Source organism: Coloeus monedula (assembly GCF_965178545.1).
Source record: "Coloeus monedula genome assembly, chromosome: 6".
In the NCBI taxonomy this organism is placed as follows: Eukaryota; Metazoa; Chordata; class Aves; order Passeriformes; family Corvidae; genus Coloeus; species Coloeus monedula.
The window spans coordinates 62191471-62213623 of NC_138786.1; the positions used below are offsets into that span (position 1 = coordinate 62191471).

Sequence of the window (22153 nt, forward strand, 5' to 3'; positions counted from 1 at the left end):
GAGCCATGTTCAGGTCATAGAAAAGGCAGCAGAAAGGACAGAACCCTTTGCTGGGTGACTCTTCCTGGAGTCTGTCTCAGGTAGGAGGCAGTGAAAAGTCCAATCTTCTCTCCAGTTTCTTGAGGACATGAACAGAAAGTGATGGACAAACAGCCCCTCTGCTCAGGGTTTTCTCTGCCCACAGAGCTCTAACTGCAGCACATCCACCTTGTCTGACTGGGCTTTACCTCCCCAAGCCACAGCCTGTGATCGTGGCTGCCCACTCAGGCCAGGAGGGGTTGGAATACACAATGTAATTTTGGTTTTATTCTCCCCCCATCAGCAACTGCTGACTTCAAGTCAGTGTGAAAAGAGAGCAAGGCACAGGACACCATGGCCTGGATAAGGATGTTCACTTCACTAAGCCTGTCATTGCCGTGCTGCTCATCAGGCTGATGGCATTGCTGACACCAGCTTTGGATGTGGCACTGTGTTACCAGAACCTCCCTCCTGAAACACAAATCCCAGGTGACAACCCAGTGATAAAGTCCTGTGGCACAAACAAACCCTCAGATCAGGGCGTGAAATCAGATGCAGTGAGAGTGACACCAAACACGTGCTCCTCCCTCACCCACCCAAAATTCCACACCTGTTCTGAGCCAATCTGAGAGGGCAGGTACCTGTTTTCCAGAGCAAGCACCTCTTTGGGGAGCAGGGAAATGATCATTAAAGACGACACTGGTTTGCAGATCCACCCTGCTGCACAAACATGATGCACATGACTGCAAGCTCCTAACTCATACATGGCCCCCGGGGGGAGAGGGCTACTGTGACCTGGGACTTAAATAAACAACCAGCCTTTCCTTGGAAGTCTTTGGGATACTTTGGGGTATGAGTCAACCCACTAAAAAACGGAAAATACTCTGAAAGGTTTTGGTTGCTGCATTTATGCCAGCCCAGAAGCAGGAGGAACTCAGTCCTCTGAGTGGCCACTCGTGTCCCCATCCCTGGCACTCAGACAGGAGGTGCTGGAAATACTCTTGTATGTCATTACCCATTATATAAATGGGAAATCTGGGGACTGTACTTGGATGGAAGTGAATGCAAATTGATGGGAAGCCAAAGGTTTGTTTCATGGTTAGATGATTGTCTGCCTCTGCAAAGAAACAGGGAGGAAATCTCCTCAAGTGGCCTTTTCCATAATCCAAGTCCTTGGAAGTTTTCCACCACAGTCAGGTTTCCTACCAGAGTCAGATATTCTACCACAGGAAGATTTTCCACATCAGATGCTTGTTCTTTCTCTCTCTTTTTTTTTTCCTTTTTGATCCCTCTGTACCATATCAGTACAGACTGCCTCGATTCAGCCCAGAGGATCTTGGAAAATGTGAAAGCTAAATAAGTTTTTTAACTGGAAGGAGCTCGCCTCTCCTGACTTTCCTTGCCAGGCTCTTCACTACTTGCTAAAATAGAACTTCCACTATAAATAGAAAGGAGATCTCCTGCCTGCCCCACTGGCCTGGCTGAAGGAACAGTTGGCCTTCAGTCCCTCTCAAAACTACAGCTCAATCCATCTTCCAGCTATGATATAAAAGGGGGGACCTTTTAACAGTGGAGAAGTGAATAAATCGGCACTGGAGGCAGAACAAAGTAGCTGGGATATTCATCAAAGAGCAAAACTGGAGTGTCCTGTAGCAGTTGGAGGCTTTTGATGGAAGCACTTCCATGTAACGAGTGAAATACTTATAGCTGGAATGTGGTCCCAGCCACCACCTGACCATCCAGCAGCTCTGGACAGATGACAGCACGGTGGCTTTGGCTGCACAAGCCTCCTGCACAGTGACACACTGCAGCCACAGGCAGCAAAGGTCCCACTCTACCTCCTAAACCACGAGTCACGAGGCCGTTCCCTCGGGGCAGTGTGACAGTGTCAGGCGATCCCCGGTCACTCACCTGCGGTCAGGGGACACCTCTCAGGGACTGTAACATCTTCATCTCTGCAGATTCATGCAGGCTTAAAGGTCTTCTCAATCAGGGGCTATTTCAGTTGGTATTTAAGTCATACCTGGCTTTATGTGAGTATTTCCAGTGCTGGTCTTAATGCTCTGAGACATTTCCCTCAGTGCTTCCATCAAGGATGGAATGCTGAGGATTGCTGCCATGCTTTCCCAGAACTGAGTGTACCACGAGGGCTGGCTAATACATTTAATATCTCTTAAGGTTTATTGTGCATAACAGTCATGGCAGGTTTGAGCCAGAAATACATCCAGTGGATTGGGATCAAAAATAAACGTTTGGGAAGGGAAAGGATGAACCCCAGAGGGCAGGTGAATTTTTAACCCTGCTGAAATCAATGGAAATTCTCACACCAGGGGCAGCAAATCCAGGATTTCACACATGATCACTCTGACAGTGACCTCGAAGTAACTTTTAGTGACAAGTGTTCCCAGGGTCCTGCGACTCCAGCACTGCTTTTGGGTGTTACTATGAGACAAAGCATTTGTGTGTAACCCTCCAGGTCTTGTGATTCTGGCCCTGAGGGCATTAAAATGTCATTTTTCCTCACCTGACCCCACTCTGAAGATCCTCAGCTGTGAACTCTGGCACAGCCCCACATCCACGTGAAACCCTCCTCACCCTGGCCCTGTGATTTCCAAGCCTCTCCCAAGGAAATGAGGGAGTAATTTTAGTTTGTTCCTTTTTCATCTCTGTGTGCAGGAGCTTTTCACAACTTGTAACCACATCTTGTTCTTGGCTTCTCAGCCACCTGTCAGACAGAGGGTTTTGTGCAGAATAAAAGGGGTTTTGTTTTTCCTTGTGGTGCTTCCAGCTCTTGCTGTGTGTGTTGTGTCCTTTCAGATGCCCAACAAGCAACGTGTGTGGGAGAGACAGTGACCTCTCATTCTTTACTTCAGCACCTACAGAAAGGAGCCAGCTTCCCGTTTTCCCAAAGTTCTGTGATGGTTTCCTTTGGAGGATCTCAGTGCTTTGTCTCCTGGCTTAGTGGTTGGCACAGTGAGAATACAGAGTCCTTGTTTCCAACCTTGCTCCTGTCAAGTCCACAGGCAACACTGTCCAGAACGTTACACAACACCTCTCTCTTTGTCCCTAAAAATATCTGTGTCAACTTCATTTATTGTTCTTGCACGTACAACATTCATTATTTGCCCCCTTTGTGCCCACACTCTCAGTATCTCCCCTGGAAATAATAATACCAAAACTAAACCAAAGAAACAAAAAAAAATGTTTACTCTCAGATTCTATTTAAGGGCTTTGGCTAAATGAAAGACCTGAAGAAAGTGAAGCTTTGAGGAATTTCTGCATCCTGTTTCAACTGATTGAAAACACCAGAACCACCTTTTCTTCATTATTTTCATCCAGCTATTCACCATCTCCTGCAAGGAAAATAAATCAGTGATAACAACCCCTCTAACACTGGCAACTGCTCCAATCCAGAGCCAAGAGACACGTGACAAAGCTCTCTTGGAAGAGCAGTTTGGAAGGAAGGGACATATCTCAGGAATGAGATGGCATCATTCAAGGGACAGTGTGTTCACAGAGCAGCTGTTGGCATCCTTGGACATGGAACACGTCAGTGCTCTGTGAGGAGAAGTAGGGAGGTACCTGGGTTTGAAGGGCTTTAAGTGTCTGAAGGAGGGGATCGGAGAGGGACCAGGCTCTTCTTGGTGGTGCTGAACGACAGGACAAGAGGCAGAGGGCACAGAATGGAGCACAGAAAATTCCACCTGAATATGAGGAAGAATTTTATTGTGCAGTGACCGAGCACTGAACAGATTGCCCAGAGAGGGTCTGGAGTCGCCCTCATTGGAGATATCCAAGAGCTGCCTGGACACAATCCTGAGTAAGAGGCTCCGGGGGCCCTGCTTGAATTGGGGGCTTGGACCAGGTGATTTCCAGTGGTCCCTTCCCACCTGAACCAGTCTGGGATTCTGTGACTCTGTGGTGCAGGATGCATCTGGAGGGCAACTGCATTTATGGGAGAGGTATTTTAGCCAGCAGCCTACCCTGCAACTAACTTTTCTGTAGCAATCCTCAGAAAAATGCTGAAAGCGTCTTGGACAGAAGATTGAGCACAGCCCCCACATTTGATGCTTTTATACCTTTCAAATCTTTGCCCCCTTCTTTTCAGAGGGACAGTGCAGGGCCATCTTTTTAGAAAAAGAGGGAGCAATGATTCACGCCCCACATCTCTCTGACAATATTATTTTCCAGGCTCAGGGTCCAAAACTGCCTTTATCCCATCAACTTTGTCATGTTGCCCAGGTTATCTTACTCCAAGGACAAAATCCACAACCCTGGAGATCCAGAATGAGGTAAGGAGGAGCCCAGAGTGGTGGCTGAGCCCGCATCAGCAGCACAGCTCCAGTTCAGCCCTTCCTTTGCCAGGAATCTCTCTGTGTCTGGCTTTCCATGAGCCTCACCTGCACAAAGGTGAACTCTTAACACCAGGATTTCACCAGATCAAAGTCTGAAAGGGTAAAAATTTCTGTCAGGGATCATTGATTTCTTCCTCTGTTTGCCTTGGAACAATGGGGGGGGGGGGGGGGGGGGGGGCAGGAAAGAAGGAAGAAAAAGCCTGTACAGTTTAACAAAGCTGCACTGAGAGAGACAGGATCTGATATCCCAGGAATGACCCTCTCCTTGTCCCCTAATCCTTGTCTTTTAGAGTGAGGGGGATATTCTGCTGCTGCTTGCAGCAGGGGTAAAGGAATGTGGATCTGTGGCTTTGGGAGAACATTTCAGATCCAGCAAAAGGCACTTGGACCTTGGCATAGGAACTGTGCCAAGAGTGCTGGTGTTCAAGGCAAAGAAAAATATAAACAGACAAGCCTCACGTGTCTGACAGCAGGGAATTTTAAACCAGTTGACCAACATCCCTTCCAAACCAGCCACACAGTTAATGTTCCCTGTACAGAAAGGACCATGTTGTATGCAAAGATTTTTTTGGAACCCTGCTTAATTTGATGAACAATATTTTAGCAGAGCCCAGTTACCAATACTCTCTGTGTATCCAAATATGTTTGGATAACTGTGAGACAAAACAAAACAAGCAGAAGTGTTTGATAAATATTTTCTGCCTGTATTTGGGACAAAGTTGAATGCCATTTCCACGTTATATAACGATGATGAAATGCTTCCTACCCAAGCAACTTAAAAAAGAACATCAAAAGCACAACTAACATTTTAAAGCCAGCGAGTCCAGAGGACATGTGTGTCGTCATTTGCAGAGCTGGCTCTTCAGACAGCTGTTCTCACACCAGGTGGGAATGTGAGAGTTTATAAACAGCCCAGGAGACTGTTTCCAAGAAGAAAAACAGCACTGATTCAATATTTGAAGAGTGTGACTAAGGTAAATCCACACAGTTTCAGGCTGGCTCGTCCAGCATCGCTCCTGACCCAGGTATGATGAAGTGGTTTGTACCAGCTAAGAAGGAGATGGAGAGTGGGGATGCAATGGAACAGCAATCAGCAGTTTTCATGGCAAGTGGTTCCTGTCACAGAACAAACTTCATCTTGTCTTTAACAAAATCACAAGCACAGTTGTTAGCAGGAATGGTGTTGTCTCAGTGCTGTGCAATACCCTGATTTGAGGGGGAAAAAAATAGATAAAATCAATGTGAGTGCATAACAAATGGTTTAAAAATAGCTAGTGGAAAGATCTTAAAGTGGCTTGGAAATAAAGGATTCATCAATGAATAAAGGCTGCTTCTAATGGGCTCTTGCAAGCACTTGCACTTGTGCTATTCATGCAGGAACGGCAAGAAAATAAAAGATGATCACATCACGAGAGAGTTTCCAAACTGTAAATAGTTTCACTACTTGAAATTGCACTGGTCGGAGCAGTTTATTTGTAAACAAAGTGCTGGGATGCGGAAAAATTAAAAGAATGTGGTAAAATGAGTTCAGAATCATGGAATCATTAAGGCTGGAAAAGGCCTCTGGGATCAGAGTCCAACCACTCCCCCAGCACTGCCAAGGCCACCACTGATCCATGTCCTCACGTGCCACGTCCACGTGGATTTTAAATCCCTGCAGGGAGGAGCCCATTTCTTGTATACACTTTTTTTTTAAAAGTAGCATTAAAATTGGTGGATATTCAGAGATCTGCAGTGCATTATTCTTTCAGTTACACACACTATCGCTACTTTTCCTCTTGGACAAAGGGAGATCCTTAGGAGCTCCTCAAGGACCTCCTTACCTCTTTCCCAGATAATTCCCAACTGTATTAATGCTACCCACCACTCTTAATCATTGGATAGAATATCCTGAGTTGGAAGGGACCTCTATGGAAATTCACAGTGCTCCATAAACAATTTTTCAAAACAAAGGTAACTTGGCTTTAAGATTTCCGCATTTATTCCACTGCAAGGAAACTTTCCTCCACTGATGGTAAATGAAGTTTATAGTCTTGGTCTTATTTTTCATTTCATGTAACTCTGTGCTGATGGAACCTGAGTCCTATGTCATGCCAGAAAGTTTCAAGCTCCTCCACATCTGTGAGCTCGGAGCTGCCAGCAGTAAAAATGGGGAAATAGTCCATTTTTGAGCTCAAATGAGAGAAGTCTGAGCTTCCAACATCATCCATACCAGCCCACCCCAGCAAAGACCTCACAAAATCCATCAGAAATCCTTCAGGATGGGCTCCAGGCCGTGGAGTTCCCTTCATTTTGCCTTTAATAAACTGGTTTTGAGGCCATGTGTCCCCGAAGGTCTCCAAGGAAGAACAGTCACATCACAACTCTCTGTGCTGTGGTTCAGCTTGATGATGATGATGATGATGAAGATGAAGATCTAGTACTCGGTTAAGTCTAAGGTTGTTCATTCTGGAGAAGAGAAGGCTCCAGGAAGAGCTCCGAGCCCCTGCCAGGGCCTAAAGGGGCTCCAGGAGAGCTGGAGAGGGACTGGGGACAAGGGATGGAGGGACAGGACACAGGGAATGGCTTCCCAGTGCCAGAGGGCAGGGATGGATGGGATATTGGGAAGGAATTCTTGGCTGTGAGGGTGGGGAGGCCCTGGCACAGGGTGCCCAGAGAAGCTGTGGCTGCCCCTGGATCCCTGGAAGTGTCCAAGGCCAGGTTGGATGGGGGCTTGGAGCAACCTGGGCTAGTGGAAGGTGTCCCTGCCCATGGCAGGGGTGGCACTGGATGAGCTTTAAGGTTCTTTCCAACCCAAACCATTCGATGCTCTGAAAGAATTCATAAGATAGGTAAAGAACATTCGGAGCACCCCTTGTTCATTTGGAAAATCTTCCCTTGATCTCAGACAAGGAGCAAAAGGAGGGAGAATTTGAGTAGGATGACATGAAGGGTGAAACACTTGTCAAAGGAGAAAAGATGGTGAAATCACGCTGGCGTTGATGGAAATGGGGGTAAAAAGTGAGAATCCTACAATCTGTGTCTGAAAAATCAATCTGCAACGTAACTAACATTCCCTTCTTCTTCCCCACTGTGGAGAAAATCTGGGACAAGGCTTCAGGGTGAGGTTACCTTGTACAGCTCATTAGGAATGCAAAAGATAGGTTAAACAAACAGATCATGTCCCTGTTGCTGAAACAATGGGGCCAAACACCCTGGCACAGCCTCCTCCCCTGGCTTCTTGCTTGTTCCTTGTTTGTCTCTTCTCTTTTCCCTCTCTTTCTCCATTTGAAAAGGTACAAGAAGCATGCAGAGAGCTCATTCGGTTGAATGTTCTTGGAGCTTTTAGGATTGAAAAGGGCTGCTGATGCATCCAAGGATCCATGTGCAGCATTTCAGCAGGATTTTAATGACTCAGGGAAACACCACGCCAGCAGTGAACATTTTTAAAAGCTTCACCTCCCCTTCCAGCCTGAACTCAATCTGGCCTCTCTGGGTTTTAACACACTCCATTTAACAGGATTCCCCGGCTGAAAGCGAATGTAGGAGGTGGAGCACAAGCCTTTTTTTGGACACCCAACACCATGCAACGCACAGAAGTCCCCTTGTCGCTGCAGACTGTAGGATGGAGACAAGCAGGATGTGTGGGAGAAGGGGGAATTAGGGAACACATGCTCTGTACCCTGGTTTTTTTTCCCCCACAAGTGACAGTGGGGCTGTGAGAGGGGTTTTGCTGAAAATTCAGGAGAATCATACACACAGACTTTTAGGGGTGAGGGCACAAGAATGACACTCACACACACCTTAGCTGTCTATTTAGGTGGGGTAAAACCCTACCATCCACCATAGGCCAGCACAGGGTAATTCACAGGCAGAGGTGACATCCAGTCATCCCCTTTCCCCTGTTCTTACCCTAGAAAAGGTGTGCAGGTCTGGGAAGGTGGGGCTGGGGGTACAATCAGTGCACAGCTACAGCCGCTGTCAGGCTGTTGGTCACAACAACCCCCATGGACTGCTCCAGGCTGGAAAACTGCCCTGTGGAACAGGATCTGGAGGTGCTGGTTGAACGTGAGCCAGAGTGTGCCCAGGTGGGCAAGAAGGCCTGGGGCACCCTGCTTGTACCAGCCACAGTGTGGCCACAGGACCAGGGTGGTGACTGTCCCCTCTGCTGGCACTGCTGAGGCACCTCCAGTCCTGGGGACAGTTTTGGATTCCTCAGAACAAGACACTGAGGAGCTGGAGCGTGTCCAGGGAAGGGAACAGAGCTGGGAAGGGGCTGGAGCCCCATGAGCGGCTGAGGGAGCTGGGAAAGGGGCTCAGGCTGGAGCAAAGGAGGCTCAGGGGGGACCTTGTGGCTCTGCACAAGTCCCTGACAGGAGGGGGCAGCCGGGGGGGTCGGGCTCTGCTCGCAGGGAACAGGGACAGGACAAGGGGAAACGGCCTCAGGCTGGGCCAGGTTGGACATCAGGCAGAATTTCCTCACAGAAAGGGTGGTCAGACGTTGGAAGAGGCTGCCCAAGGAGGTGGTGGAGTCCCCATCCCTGGAGGTGTTTAAGGAAAGACTGGACATGGCACTCAGTGCTCTGGGCTGGGTGGCAAGGTGGGGACCCGATGGTCTTGGAGGTCTTTTCCAACCTAAGTGATTCCATGATTCTCTAGGGTGTACCTGGGCCGTGGGCACAGAGCAGCACCCTGGCCTGGCTGTGATATGTGTGTGGGGGGGGACACTGTACACACAGAGGGGACATGGCACACACAGAGGGGACAGAGGTGCAGGTACCAGCTCCCTGCCCATCCAGGTGTCCCTGAGACAGCAGTATCACTGTACCCTCCTCCCTCCTGGGCATGTTGTGAAAAGAGGGGGGGGTGTCTCATAAATAGGTGACCCCACCCCAGTAAGCCAGGGTGTGTTTCTGGGAGTCTCTCCTTCCCACACCAACCCTCAGCCCATGGGAAAGGGTGCTGGGGAAGAGCTGGCACCCTGGAGGTGATCCATGGCTGCCCCTCGTTGGCTGTGGGGTGTGTGTTGGGACGGGGAGTTGTCCCACACAGGTGTAAATCCTGGACACCCTCCCTCATCCTTTCGGGCTGCCAGGTGTTTTATCACACAGATAAGCATTTCAACACCCCCTCCTGCTGATTACCAGGTGTGGATTGGGGGTGGAAGCAACTTTCTCTCACACACACAAACAAGACCAGGTGAACCTCAACTTCTCCAGTTGTGGGGGGCAGAGTTATACTTGAAGGAGTGGCGTTTCTCTCACACAAGGGTGACTGCAGGTTTTTGGCCCTCTGTTCCTGTGCAGAGTGACAGCAAGAGGAGTGCTGGGGTGTCGGGAACCCCCCTTGGCATCAGGATGAGTGCTGGGGTTGTTTGGCATCCCCCACAAAGCATCAGGATGAGTTTTAGGGGTGTCTCACCCCCCTCCTCAATCCCCCGTGGGGCTGCAGGATGTGCTCCCTCACAAACACACACACAAGGGCACAAGATGTGCTTTAAGAGCATCTGTCACCCTCATGGGGACACCCCCATGTCTCGGGGTCATTGGCCACATCACAGAGGGTTGTGTCAGAGCCATAAACACACCAAGCTGTGGGTTGTGTTTTAGGGCACACGGGGCTGCAGGGTGTGTGTCAGGGGGTCTCACCTGCCTGTGAGGCCACAGGTTGTACCCTAGGGTGTTGTGACACACTCTGGCCCCCAGGCTGTGCTTCAGTGTGTCAGGGTGTGTCACCCACACAGGGTTTCAGGCCATCATCACAGCCATGAGGCAGCAGGGTGGGGTTTAGGGGTATCACACACACAGGGTGTAGTTTGGGGTCATTCATGGAGCCCAGGGCTGTGGCTGAGGGGGTCTCACACCAGACGTGGCTGCTGGCTGTGACTGAGGGTCGCACACGCAGACCTGGGGGCTGTTCACCCTGATTGGGGGTGTCACACACACACAGGGACACAGGCTGTGCCTGAGGGTGTCACACACACACAGAGCTTTACACAGCGTGTCTGAGCATCTCACACAGTGTGACAGTCTGAGTGTCACACACACACAGTGTGACAGTCTGAGCATCTCACACAGTGTGACAGTCTGAGTGTCACACACACACAGTGTGACAGTCTGAGCATCTCACAGTGTGACAGTCTGAGTGTCACACACACACAGTGTGACAGTCTGAGCATCTCACACAGTGTCACAGTCTGAGTGTCACACACACACAGTGTGACAGTCTGAGCATCTCACACAGTGTGACAGTCTGAGTGTCACACACACACAGTGTGACAGTCTGAGCATCTCACAGTGTGACAGTCTGAGTGTCACACACACACAGTGTGACAGTCTGAGCATCTCACACAGTGTCACAGTCTGAGTGTCACACACACACAGTGTGACAGTCTGAGCATCTCACACAGTGTGACAGTCTGAGTGTCACACACACACACAGTGTGACAGTCTGAGCATCTCACAGTGTGACAGTCTGAGTGTCACACACACACAGTGTGACAGTCTGAGCATCTCACAGTGTGACAGTCTGAGTGTCACACAGGCAGACAGTGGCTGTGTCTGAGGATGTCACACAGGTTTACACTATCTGGGAGTGTCACAGAGTTTTACACTGAGCATGTTACACTGTGTTTGAGCCTCACACACAGTTTTACATGCTCTGAGCATGTCACACTCACAGGGTTACACGCAGTGTCTGAGTGTGTCACTCACAGTGTCACACACACGGTGTTAAGGTTCTGTGTCGGAAGATGTCACGCACTCAGTGTTACACGTGTTTGTGGATGTCACATGTAGTGTTACACTCTATGTCACACAGTGTCACATACTGTGTCACACAGTGTCACCCGCTGTCTGTCACACACTGTATCACACACTGACCATGTCACACGCTATGTCACAGTGTCACATGGTGTCTGTCACACACAATGTCCCATGCTATGTCACACGTTGTCTCAGTCACACTCACTGTGTTACACACTATCTCACACACATTGTCACCCACTGTCTGTGTCACACACTCTTGGTGTCACATATAGTGTCACACACTATGTCACAGTGTCACACTCTGTGTCACACACTCCCGGTGTCACACTGTCACACACTCTTGGTGTCACACTGTCTCTGTCACACTCTCCGTGTCACACACTCTGTCCCACGCTCACAGTGCCACACTGTGTCACTCTCCGTGTCACACGCTACGTCACACACTCACAGTACCACACTCTGTGTCACTCTCCGTGTCACACGCTATGTCCCATACTCACAGTGCCACACTGTGTCACTCTCAGTGTCACACGCTATGTCCCACACTCACAGTGCCACACTCTGTGTCACTCTCCGTGTCACACGCTATGTCCCCTACTCACAGTGCCACACTGTGTCACTCTCCGTGTCACACGCTATGTCCCACACTCACAGTGCCACACTGTGTAACTCTCATTGTCACACGCTATGTCCCACACTCACAGTGCCACACTCTGTGTCACTCTCAGTGTCACACGCTATGTCCCATACTCACAGTGCCACACTGTGTCACTCTCCGTGTCACACGCTATGTCCCACACTCACAGTGCCACACTCTGTGTCACTCTCAGTGTCACACGCTCTGTCACACTCTCCGTGTCACACGCTATGTCCCACGCTCACAGTGCCACACTGTGTCACTCTCAGTGTCACACACTCTGTCCCACACTCACAGTGCCACACTGTGTCACTCTCAGTGTCACACGCTCTGTCACACTCTCCGTGTCACACGCTATGTCCCACACTCACAGTGCCACACTGTGTCACTCTCAGTGTCACACGCTCTGTCACACTCTCCGTGTCACACGCTATGTCCCACGCTCACAGTGCCACACTGTGTCACTCTCCGTGTCACACGCTATGTCCCACACTCACAGTGCCACACTGTGTGTCACTCTCCGTGTCACACACGCTGTCCCACGCTCTCAGTACCACACTCGGTGTCCCGGCCGTGCGCCCGTGTCCCCCCGTGCCGTGCCCGCCCCGCCGCCGCCGCTCCGCCCCCGCCCGCGTCGCGCCGCGCGTGACGAAGCGGCTCCGCCCCCGCCCGCTCGGAGCCGGCGGCGGCTGCAGCAGCGCGGCCGGGCCGGGGCAGCGGGGCGGGAGCGGGGCGGGCGCGGGGGCGGGCGGGGCGAGGCGGCCCCGCCGGGCAGGGCGCGCTGCGGCATGGATTACCCCGAGCCCGGCTCGCCGCAGGGCGCTTGGAACCTGCCCGGCCAAGCCGGCGGCTACGGCAGCGGCGGCTACGAGCGGCCGAGCCGCGGCGAGGAGGAGGAAGCGGCGGAGGAGGAGGAGGCGGCTGCTCGCGCCCGCCCGCCCCGCCGCCCGCAGCCGCCGCCGCTCCGCGCCGCGCTCTCCACCTCCTCCTCCGAGGGCGACCCCGAGCCGGCGGCGCCGCCGCGGGAGCGCAGCCTCAGCGACGAGGCCGCCGCCGGCGACTTCGACTCGGCCGAGTCCGGCGCGTCGCTGCGGTACTCGACGGGCACGGGCGGCGAGGGCAGCGAGGGCGAGGGCGCGGGGCTGGGCAGCAGCGACAGCGGCGGCAGCGGCTTCTCGCTGGCGGCCACCGCGCTGCCCGAGAGGCGGCGGCCGGGCGGCGGCCGGCCCCGCTATGAGGTGGTGCGGGAGCTGGGCGCCGAGGAGGTGCGCTGGTTCTACCGCGAGGACCGCAAGACCTGGAAGCCCTTCATCGGCTACGACTCGCTGCGCATCGAGCTGGCGTTCCGCGCCCTGGGCAGCGGCGGCGGCGGCGCGGGGGAGCCGGCGGCCGTGGAGCCGGTGTGCGTGCGGAGCGGGCTCTACGAGGTGGATGTGGCCAGCGCCGAGAGCTACCCCGTCTATTGGAACCGTGAGTGCCGCCGTCCCGGCCGGGGGGAGGCAGCGGGGGTGGCCGGGGTGCCCCGTGGTCCCGACGAGGGTTGCTGGGCATCCCCCGTGCGCACGGAGCCTGCGCTGGGTGACCCCGGCGCGGGGACACCGGGGGCGGCCCTTCCTGCCCCGGCACACGGACCCGGCCGCCCTTGCTGCCGCTGTGCTCCTGTATAAGGGATACAGGACAAGTTACCCAGGGAGAGAGGACCCGCGGTGCCCATGTCCAGCACATACCTGAGCGAGGAGGGACTGGGAGTTCCCCTTCCAAGTGTAAGGGACGCGGCACTGGGCATCGCACCCTCCCAGGCACACTTGTAAGGGAAGAGACTTGGGCATCCCCCAGCGTGTACTGGAAAAATAAGGGAAGAGATTTGGGCATCCCTCAGCGTGTGCTGGAAAAATAAGGGAAGAGATTTGGGCATCCCTCAGCGTGTGCTGGAAAAATAAGGGAAGAGATTTGGGCATCCCTCAGCGTGTGCTGGAGAGAGGGGAGACTGGACCACCCTCCCTCCCACCGGGGGATGAGGTACCCCCCACTCAGGGTGTACTGGGCACATCAGCCACTTCCAGCCACAAAGGGAACTGAGCATCTTTCCCTCTCTCACCTCCCTGTGCACACAAACCTGAAGGAGATGATCTGGGCCATGCACACCTGGACCCAGAGACATGGAAAAGGGAGGTCTGGGTATCTGCTCGTTTCTTGGCATGTGTGGAAGAAAGCGGGAGGGAAAGTGGCTGAGAACCTTCTTATGCTCTGCTTTTCCTAAGCAAAGGGTGAGTGAGGGTGGATATTTGCCTTCAGCGCTCCCCCAGTTCCCTCCCTGCACACCTTTCCTGCAGAAGGAGCAGAGTAGAAACATCAGTTATTTGTCCACTGCCTCCTCCCCACAGTCACACTTTTGATCCCTCATCTTCAGTGAGGAATGATGGAAGCGAGGGTTATCTCTGGCTTCCCCTTTGTGACCCTTGTCCTCTCCACTAGGGAAATGATGATCTTGTGCTTTATATTTCCTTTCTTATCACCTGCCCACTGGGAGGGGGCATGAAGTGGGATTTCTCTTTCTCTTGGAGGGGTTGCAACAGGCATCTCATGCACACGTAATCCTTAATTCTTACCCTTCCAATAGAGGGAAATTTGCTTCAGCCCCTCAACTTCAAAATGAGGTGGGAATACAGCCCCTCTGCCGCCCTTCCCCTTGCATTTGTGTGTCCTTTGCTGGAGGACAGGTGACCTTGGGGAACAGAAGTGAAAGAAGGGCAAAGACCCCAGCTCCCTGCACTTTTCCTTGGGTGGGAAGGGCTCCCAGGGTCTTGCTGGACAAGTGAGCCCCTACTTTCCTGAGGCTGACAAGCTGTGCCACTGCTCACCTGCTGTATTTGAGGACTTGCTGTCCAACTGCATTCCCTCAAGGACAAGGGAGATGTTGCACAGTAGGGTGAGCTGTAGAGGAGCTGAGCATGTCCTGGCATGGGCTTGGCAGAGGGGCAGGCAGGTTTCTCTCATCCTGAGTCTCAGGTGGGAGTCCCAGGGGAACTTTCAGAGATGAAAACCAGGGCTTTCTGTTGTTTTCCCTCTATTTATCAGCCTCTTTACAGGAAGGAGGTCCATAAATACTGCATGGTCCAGTTCACTTGTGTGACAATTTGGCTTTCAAATCATCCCCCCAGCAGACAGACACTGAGCTCCAGGAGCAAGCAAAGGTCTCAGTCCACACGAGTTCTGAGCTAGAGGAGCCTGGGCACATCTTCTTGAGCAGAAACTGGAGCTGCTTCTCCCTGTCCACCACCCTGAAGCCCCTTGCTGTTGGCACCACATGGTTCCTGGGAAGAGAAGATGCAGGACATCCAGGGGAGGAGGAAACTGCTGCCATCCCTGTAACTGTGCCATAGGGAGAGAGGGGCAGGAGCGAGCAGAGCTGCCAGGTGAGGCAGGATTGCTCCTGGTAATGGGAGCAAGAGACTGCGCTCGTCAGCAGCTTAAAGGTTTAATTTCTTGACTCTGTGCCTTGTCCATTTTGGAAGCTGATTCAGTCTCATTAAGCTCGAGGAGCAGATGTTTCAGATGACAGCATAGGCTGTGCAGAGACGATTTCTGGTGCTGGGAAGGAGAGATTCCCAGAGGTTAGCACCAGAGGCAGGGGAGAAATAAACTCCTGGGCCTGAGCAGACTAATGACGGGGATGATTTCTAGTCCTCAGAAAGCTGATTAGGGCAGTGCTCAAGTCTTTTCTTATTAGCAGGTCCAGTCCTTTGCAGATCAACTTTTGATGTTTCAAGGGTCTTCTGGTGCCTTCTGGTTTGACTTCTTCACTGCACATTTCCTGGCCTCTGTTCCCTCTGGGTGCTTTTCTCCCCTTCTTCCTGACTGCTGCCTCCAGACCTGAGAAAACAGCAAGGTCAGATCTCAGGATTCAGTCTCATCTGTGCCTTTGAAAGCCTTGGTGTAGCCATTATTCCCATATTATTCCCATTTGGTAAGGTGTGTGTAATTCTGGATCCAAAGGGTGGCTGCTGCCCTGGTGTGGAAGTGTCAAACCAGCTGTGACACGTCTGAGTAAGGCAGGAGAATCCTCTCTGACCACACAAGCATGAGGTATGATGAGTACAACTGACTTAAAATATGCTGAGGTGCCCGTTGAAGAGTACAGAAACTGCTGGCTGGTTTTGCTGATTCATGGTTCAGCTCAGAGCAAAGGTCAGGAGCTTTTCTCTTTGTTATTTTGCCCTTTTTCATGTATGTGCTGGACCCCAGGGGAGGCTGCTGTCCCACAGCTACCCCACTGAGCAATTGGTTCCTCAGCTGTCAGTTCCTGGGGCATCACAATGCCAGGGAAATGTTGGTTATGGCTTGGCACGTGCTGAGGTATTTTTTTATATCTGCATTTTAAGCTTGCTACAAGGTTCATCGGTAACGTCAGGAATATCAGCCTGAGCTACAATTTGAGCAGATTAATTAAGAGAATTTTATCCTTACCTTGTGACCTCTGGGATTTATTTAATTAGTGCTGTAGAACCAGCAAAAATGGTGCAAGAGGATGAAAATTACTAATGTAGGCTTTCAGATAAGTCAGTAATTTGGAGCAGGGCTGCTTCTTGTTTTCTGTGGAGATGACAATGAGTGATATTCTATACAAGGGTCTTCTGTTTAAATCTTAAATTATCCAGCCCTTTTCAGCCCTCCCAGCTGAAGAGAGCTGCTTTACAACCATTTTGTTACGGAGTTTCTCTGTGGAGTTTTCAAAGTCCTGGGTGAGTCTGTTGAATCCATGGCCTGTGAACTTTTGGGTGACTCTTTCCTGTTTTCTGGCTTGTGGGTTTGTCCCATGCAACTGTTGTCCTGTCAGGTATTTGCTTTTTCCTGGCTTTTTTCCATGGATACATCGTCAAGTTGCCTGTGTTTATTTAAATTACTCCACTCCCAGACATAGGTTTGGTAAGGTTGGGGGGTTTTTTTGTTTGTTTTTTTAATGTATATTATTTTCCTCCCTAATAGTTGCTGAAGTCTAGTAAGTAAAAAACCCATTTTTGTATTTGAAAAAAAATATTGTATACTAGGTTCATCCCCAAGTGAAGAAGTACTGATAAAACAAATGTTTTACTGCCTTTAACCTGGAAGTACTTCTGAATACAGAGTGGATCATTGGGTCTTATTTTTTAGACCTGTCTGCTCAGGCTGGAGTTGGGCTGCTTTAAAAAACTGTTTTAGCTGCCTTTGTGATCAAGATGAAAATTAAGGGTATGGAATCAAGAGTTTGTTGTTGTTTGTGACTTTCATTTGGTTTAGTCTGGTTTTAGCAGTGCTTTTAGTCGTTTTACAGCACACTGAGAACGTTGGTTTTGGTGTGTCAGATGCACAGGTCTTTGAACTTGGTTGATAACAATTTCCTTTATATAAAGGACCTTCTGATTGAAGGCTGAATTCTATTTTATGGCTTTTTTTATCTCCAGGTGCGTTATTCTTTTGCAAATAAAACCCTGACAGTTTACTTGGTAAAGGTGAAGCATTACCTTCACTACTCTAAATCTTTCTGGGTTTTACTTTTTCTGGTTCTGTTCTTCCCATCCTTTCAAAAATATCTTGTAGCTCAGTTTTGGCCAGTTCCTTCCTGACCAAAAGGCCTGGAAGTTTCCAAGGCCAGGTTGGACAGGGTTTAGAGCAACCTGGGCTAGTGGAAGGTGTCCCTGCCCATGGCAGGGGGTGGAATGGGATGGGCTTTAAGGCCCCTTCCAACCCAAACCATTCTGGGATTCTGTGACCTAACACACACAGATGAAATAACTTTCAGATTTGCAGTGTTCCACGTATTAAATCACATTTGTTTGTTTGTGTGTTCTGCTTTTGTTTGTGGCCTCTGAGTAGAGAGAACTTGGGACTTTTGGGATGCTTTCACTAGAGCAGGGGCAGGTGGCAGCACTTGGGATGTGTCTCTGAGAGCAAGTTTCTTCCCTGTCCTCAGCTTTTATGTTTTATTTAAGCATATTTAAGCAAAATAATTCTGTTGTCTTTCTCCTTTAAGTGGGACCAGAATCGTTCTCTGGTGAATGGTTCAGCTACAACAGGAGCCAGGGATGGATGTGGCTTAGAAGTTGTGCTTGTCCTTTGATGTGGTCCAGCACTTTTCCTGCTGGATTGGTCAACAAGGACGAAGGCAGAGATGTAGGCAATGTTTGGGTTACAAGTTGTGGGTGAGAGGGGTGTTTTCTGCTGTAACTGTGGCAGCAGACAATGTCTGTGGGATGAGAAGGATGAGGAGTTCTGCTCTGACTTAATTCGGGCTTGAACATGGATTGGACAGTATTGAGATCAAAGGAACAGGATGGGATTTAATTTGGAGGTGACAGACTTGGATTAAAGACTGATGACAGGTGAATGTTTGTGTGTGGGATACTCTTTTAGGGAAAAACAATGCTGAAAGCAAAGAGAGACCTTTTCCAGAGCTCTTGGAGGAGCATGACAAGGATGTGTAAGAGCTGACACTGTGCCAGTTAGTGAGCAGAAGGCCTAGATGGAAAAAAAACCCTGCAAAAGAGCAAGAAATAAAAATAAGAAGCATGAGCAGTTGTCTCAGAGATATCTATAAGGTTGAAAACAGTGAGGGTGAAGGAGTGGTTTGAGTGTTGGCCGGAGAAAAGGTCACTGGTGTGATGTGATCTGTGTGAGTGGGCTGCAAGTGGCTGCAGCCATTCTGGAGCGTGGCTGGTGTGGAGCAGGAGAGAAGGAGCTCTGTAGATAATAAGTGTTGTAAAAAGCAGGATTAGTGAGCACTGGGATGAATGGAGCACGAGGTGCAAGTGGAATCACAGGCAGTGAAATTTAGGGTGAAAGAAACTAAAATTGTTGTCCAGAGAAGCTGTGGCTGCCCCTGGATCCCTGGAAGTGTCCAAGGCCAGGTTGGACGGGGCTTGGAGCAGCCTGGGACAGTTGGAGTTGTCCCTGCCCATGGCAGGGGGTGGAACTGGGTAGGCTTCAAGGTCCCTCCCAAACGAAATCATTCTGGGTTCCTGTGAAAATTGTGCTGGTTTTCTGGTAGGGGAAACCCTACAGGGTTAGAAAAAATGGAAGGAAAATTTAAACGTGGGGATGAAAGGGTAAGGAATTCTGGAGTTGGCGTGGAGTAGATGGAAGAAGGAAGTGAGTTCAGGAGGAGAGCACAGAAAAATAATCCCTGTGGTGGAGAAGGGAGGAGTTGAAGCCATCCAAGGGCATAATAATCTTTGCTGTCGTCTTGTTCATTGGTGGCAGGTCTGAGGTGTGCACAGGGAATGTCTTGCTCTTCTTTATTTTGGAAGACATTCCCAGGAACCTGTTCCAACTGAACAAAGCAGGGTTTCCAGGAGCGCACACCCGGGGTGTGAGGCTGGGGTTGTGCAAAAGCCCCGTGACTGTGGATGGGCTGGGAGCACATACTCACTTTTGGGAGGTGCTCACATGTTGGTCATGTGGCACAGGAGGTGTTCTTGTGTGGTTTCAAAAAATGCAGATCTCCCTGGAGGGGTGGAAAAAGCTGATAAGGGATAAACTCAGTGGTTCCGGCAGCAAATTCCACTGGCGGAAGTGCTTCAGAGCGCTGGGATTGGAGTTTAGTGAACTGTTGTAATTGATAAGAATTCAGTAAAAATATAATTCTAAATCTAAAACTGCAGCCCTTTTCATGTTTCGACAGTCCCAGGGATTTTTTGAGTGTTTCCTGCTTGATAAGGCCAGTAAGGTGAGCTTTAGGATTTTGGCTTGGACCATCAGGATCAGGTCTGTGAAAAGAGCAATTGTGGATGTGTTAATTAAACTGATGCCTTAAACCAGGAAAATCCTTCCTGAAAAACTTATGTCCTGGAGCCAGGCTGGGAGAGCTGGGGGTGTTCACCTGGAGAAGAGAAGGCTCCAGGGAGAGCTCAGAGCCCCTTGCAGGGCCTAAAGGGGCTCCAGGAAAGCTGGAGAGGGACTGGGGACAAGGCATGGAGGGACAGGACACAGGGAATGGCTTCCCACTGCCAGAGGGCAGGGATGGATGGGAGATTGGGAAGGAATTCCTGGCTGTGAGGGTGGGGAGGCCCTGGCACAGGGTGCCCAGAGAAGCTGTGGCTGCCCCTGGATCCCTGGAAGTGTTCAAGGCCAGGCTGGACAGGGCTTGGAGCAGCCTGGGACAGTGGAAAGATGTCCCTGCCCGTGGCAGGGGGTGTAACTGGATGGGATTTAAGGTTCCTTCCAACCCAAACCATGCTGTGATCCTGTGTTTGGGGATGATTTATAGCATTGATGACTTGGAGGACATTCATCATTTGTGGGGTTCCTTCTGTGCTTGACATTGGAACCAGTCCCAAAGATCAGCCTTTTGTTCCTGTTTTGGATTGCTCAATTTGTAGCACAAACATTAAAACAGTTCAGGGAAAACCAGTTTTAGGCTGTTGGCTGGAATACTTCAGGCAGTCTTGGTAAATCAGAGGCAATTCTATGTTTGCAGCAGAGCAAAACATTTATTCCTGCCTTTTTTGGATCCAGCATTGGAGCAAACATGAAGGCTCACGGGTTTAGCTGCTCTGGAAAGAAAATCCCACCTGTGCCAGCTGGATTGCTTTGAATGTGCTTAGTTCTCCATGAAACTCAAATCTGTCTTCCACCTGGAATTTACAGATTGCTTCAGTGAAGCAGCTGAGAAGTACTGGATAAGCAAAATGATGATTTTTACTGCTCAGTGAATAACATCTCTTTTCAGCTCGGTCACAGGCTCTAAGTTTGTGTCACTCTGAAGTTTTCTGAAGCTGAGGCTTCACCCTTGAACTCCTCTGCAGGACTTCTTCCTTTTGGAAGAGCAGGACAGGTCCCACGTGTCTGTGGTTGAACAAAGGGAGGTCACCGGACTGGGATCAAATGAGTGGCTCCATTTATTTAAAAGTCAGTCACCTGCTGTGTTCTGAAATAATGTGAAGGAGAGCTAGAAAGGTGTACAGTGTTGAGCTTTTTTAAAAAAGAAAAATGTTTAAAAGTGTGTTGTGTTAGATAGCAGACATGAAATAATGCAATTTTAGTTTTGGGGCTGTTTTATTACAACATCACCATCCTCACAGACAAGAATTTCTTCCACATATCTAAACTAAATTCCAGTTCTTTCAGTTTGAACTCCTATCTCCTTGTCCTATCGCTAAAGTTCCTGATGAAATATACCCAGAACGTGATCTTTGATATAATAGGAATGGCTAACAACATTTTTAGAAGTGTCTGTTCATCTCAACATCCATAATGTTGTTCTGGAATATATTTCTATATATTTATTTCTTTATGTTTATGTACGTAGGAACTGCCACAGGTTGCCCGGAGAAGCTGTAGCTGCTCCTGGATTCCTGGAAGTGTTTCAGGCCAGGTCCTTGGCAAATGTATGAGCACTTAATTATTTAACTTTCAGTTTAAGATGTCACATCTGTAGCCTCAAAGTTAGCTTCAGCTTGAGCAGATATTATTCTCACATGCTGCAAATTGTTTGCCACTGTAGCAAGAAGGAAATCAATATTTAAGGACATGTTACAACACCAAAAAGGAAATTAGTACACTGAAAAGCATCTTGACCTGGTAGTGTTTTATAAGCTTGTGTTTCTTGCCTAACTTCTTGGCTTTGGGCTTGGAGAGCTGGGAATTGTCAATTTAAGCAAAACACCAGCTTTAATTTAAATTTCTGATCCTCTGAATATTCTATGAACCTTTTAGATCTCATTTGTGGGTAAATCATTATAAGTGTCTTGGGACTGATGGCTGCAGAGTTCCAGGAGTGCCTGAACTTGGCCAGCAGCTGAGTTCTTCTCTCTGTTTTATCTTCGTTTTGTAACAGTTCCGTGCTCCTGAATCAAGGCAGGTGAAAAAGGGTTGTTAGAGCTGTGTTACTGAAATTTAGGGCTGTGCTCTGCCCAGCGATGTGGTGGCAGGAAATGAATGATAGAATTGATTTGTTAGAAGGAAAATGAAGCAAATTCTGCTCAGTTCTGGCTTTGTTGTGGTAGATGAGCAAGTTTTTTATTCTAATTTATGTTAGATGTGATCACAGAGTTGAAAGATCTTCACAAAGAAGGAGCAGCTGGGTTATGCACATACACTACACACACACATGCAGTAGTTGATATGTTGCAACAGTTTTTATTTTAACATAATTCTTGTTATTCAGAGGATTTAAGTGATTATCACTCATGTTCTTATCACCCCGTTAATTACAGCACTTGTATTCTTTTATTCTTTGGATTTTCATGGGGAAAAAAAGACCCATTTGTGTAAAAATAAATAAATCCTTTGTGGCAGAGTAAATCTCTTAAACTGATTTCCTCTAAAAGTGGTAAAATACGTGTGACTAATTAAATTAAACTGGTTTTCATCTACTTTTCTTCTCCACCATTCAGATTTATTTAGAAATTCTTGTATAAATA

At 49.6% G+C, this 22153-nt stretch overlaps 1 protein-coding gene across 4 annotated transcripts in view; it reads left to right on the forward strand.

Annotated features, from left to right (window-relative positions):
- The first annotated feature begins 12489 nt into the window (after window positions 1-12489).
- The window catches only part of DDHD1 (DDHD domain containing 1), a 60661-nt gene continuing 50997 nt past the window's right edge, over window positions 12490-22153 (forward strand). For all 4 annotated transcript variants that reach the window (XM_082284115.1, XM_082284116.1, XM_082284117.1 and 1 more), the window contains exon 1: window positions 12490-13226. In XM_082284115.1, the coding sequence (XP_082140241.1) occupies window positions 12545-13226 (682 nt within the window). In that variant the 5' untranslated portion in view covers window positions 12490-12544. The remainder of the gene's footprint in view (window positions 13227-22153) is intronic.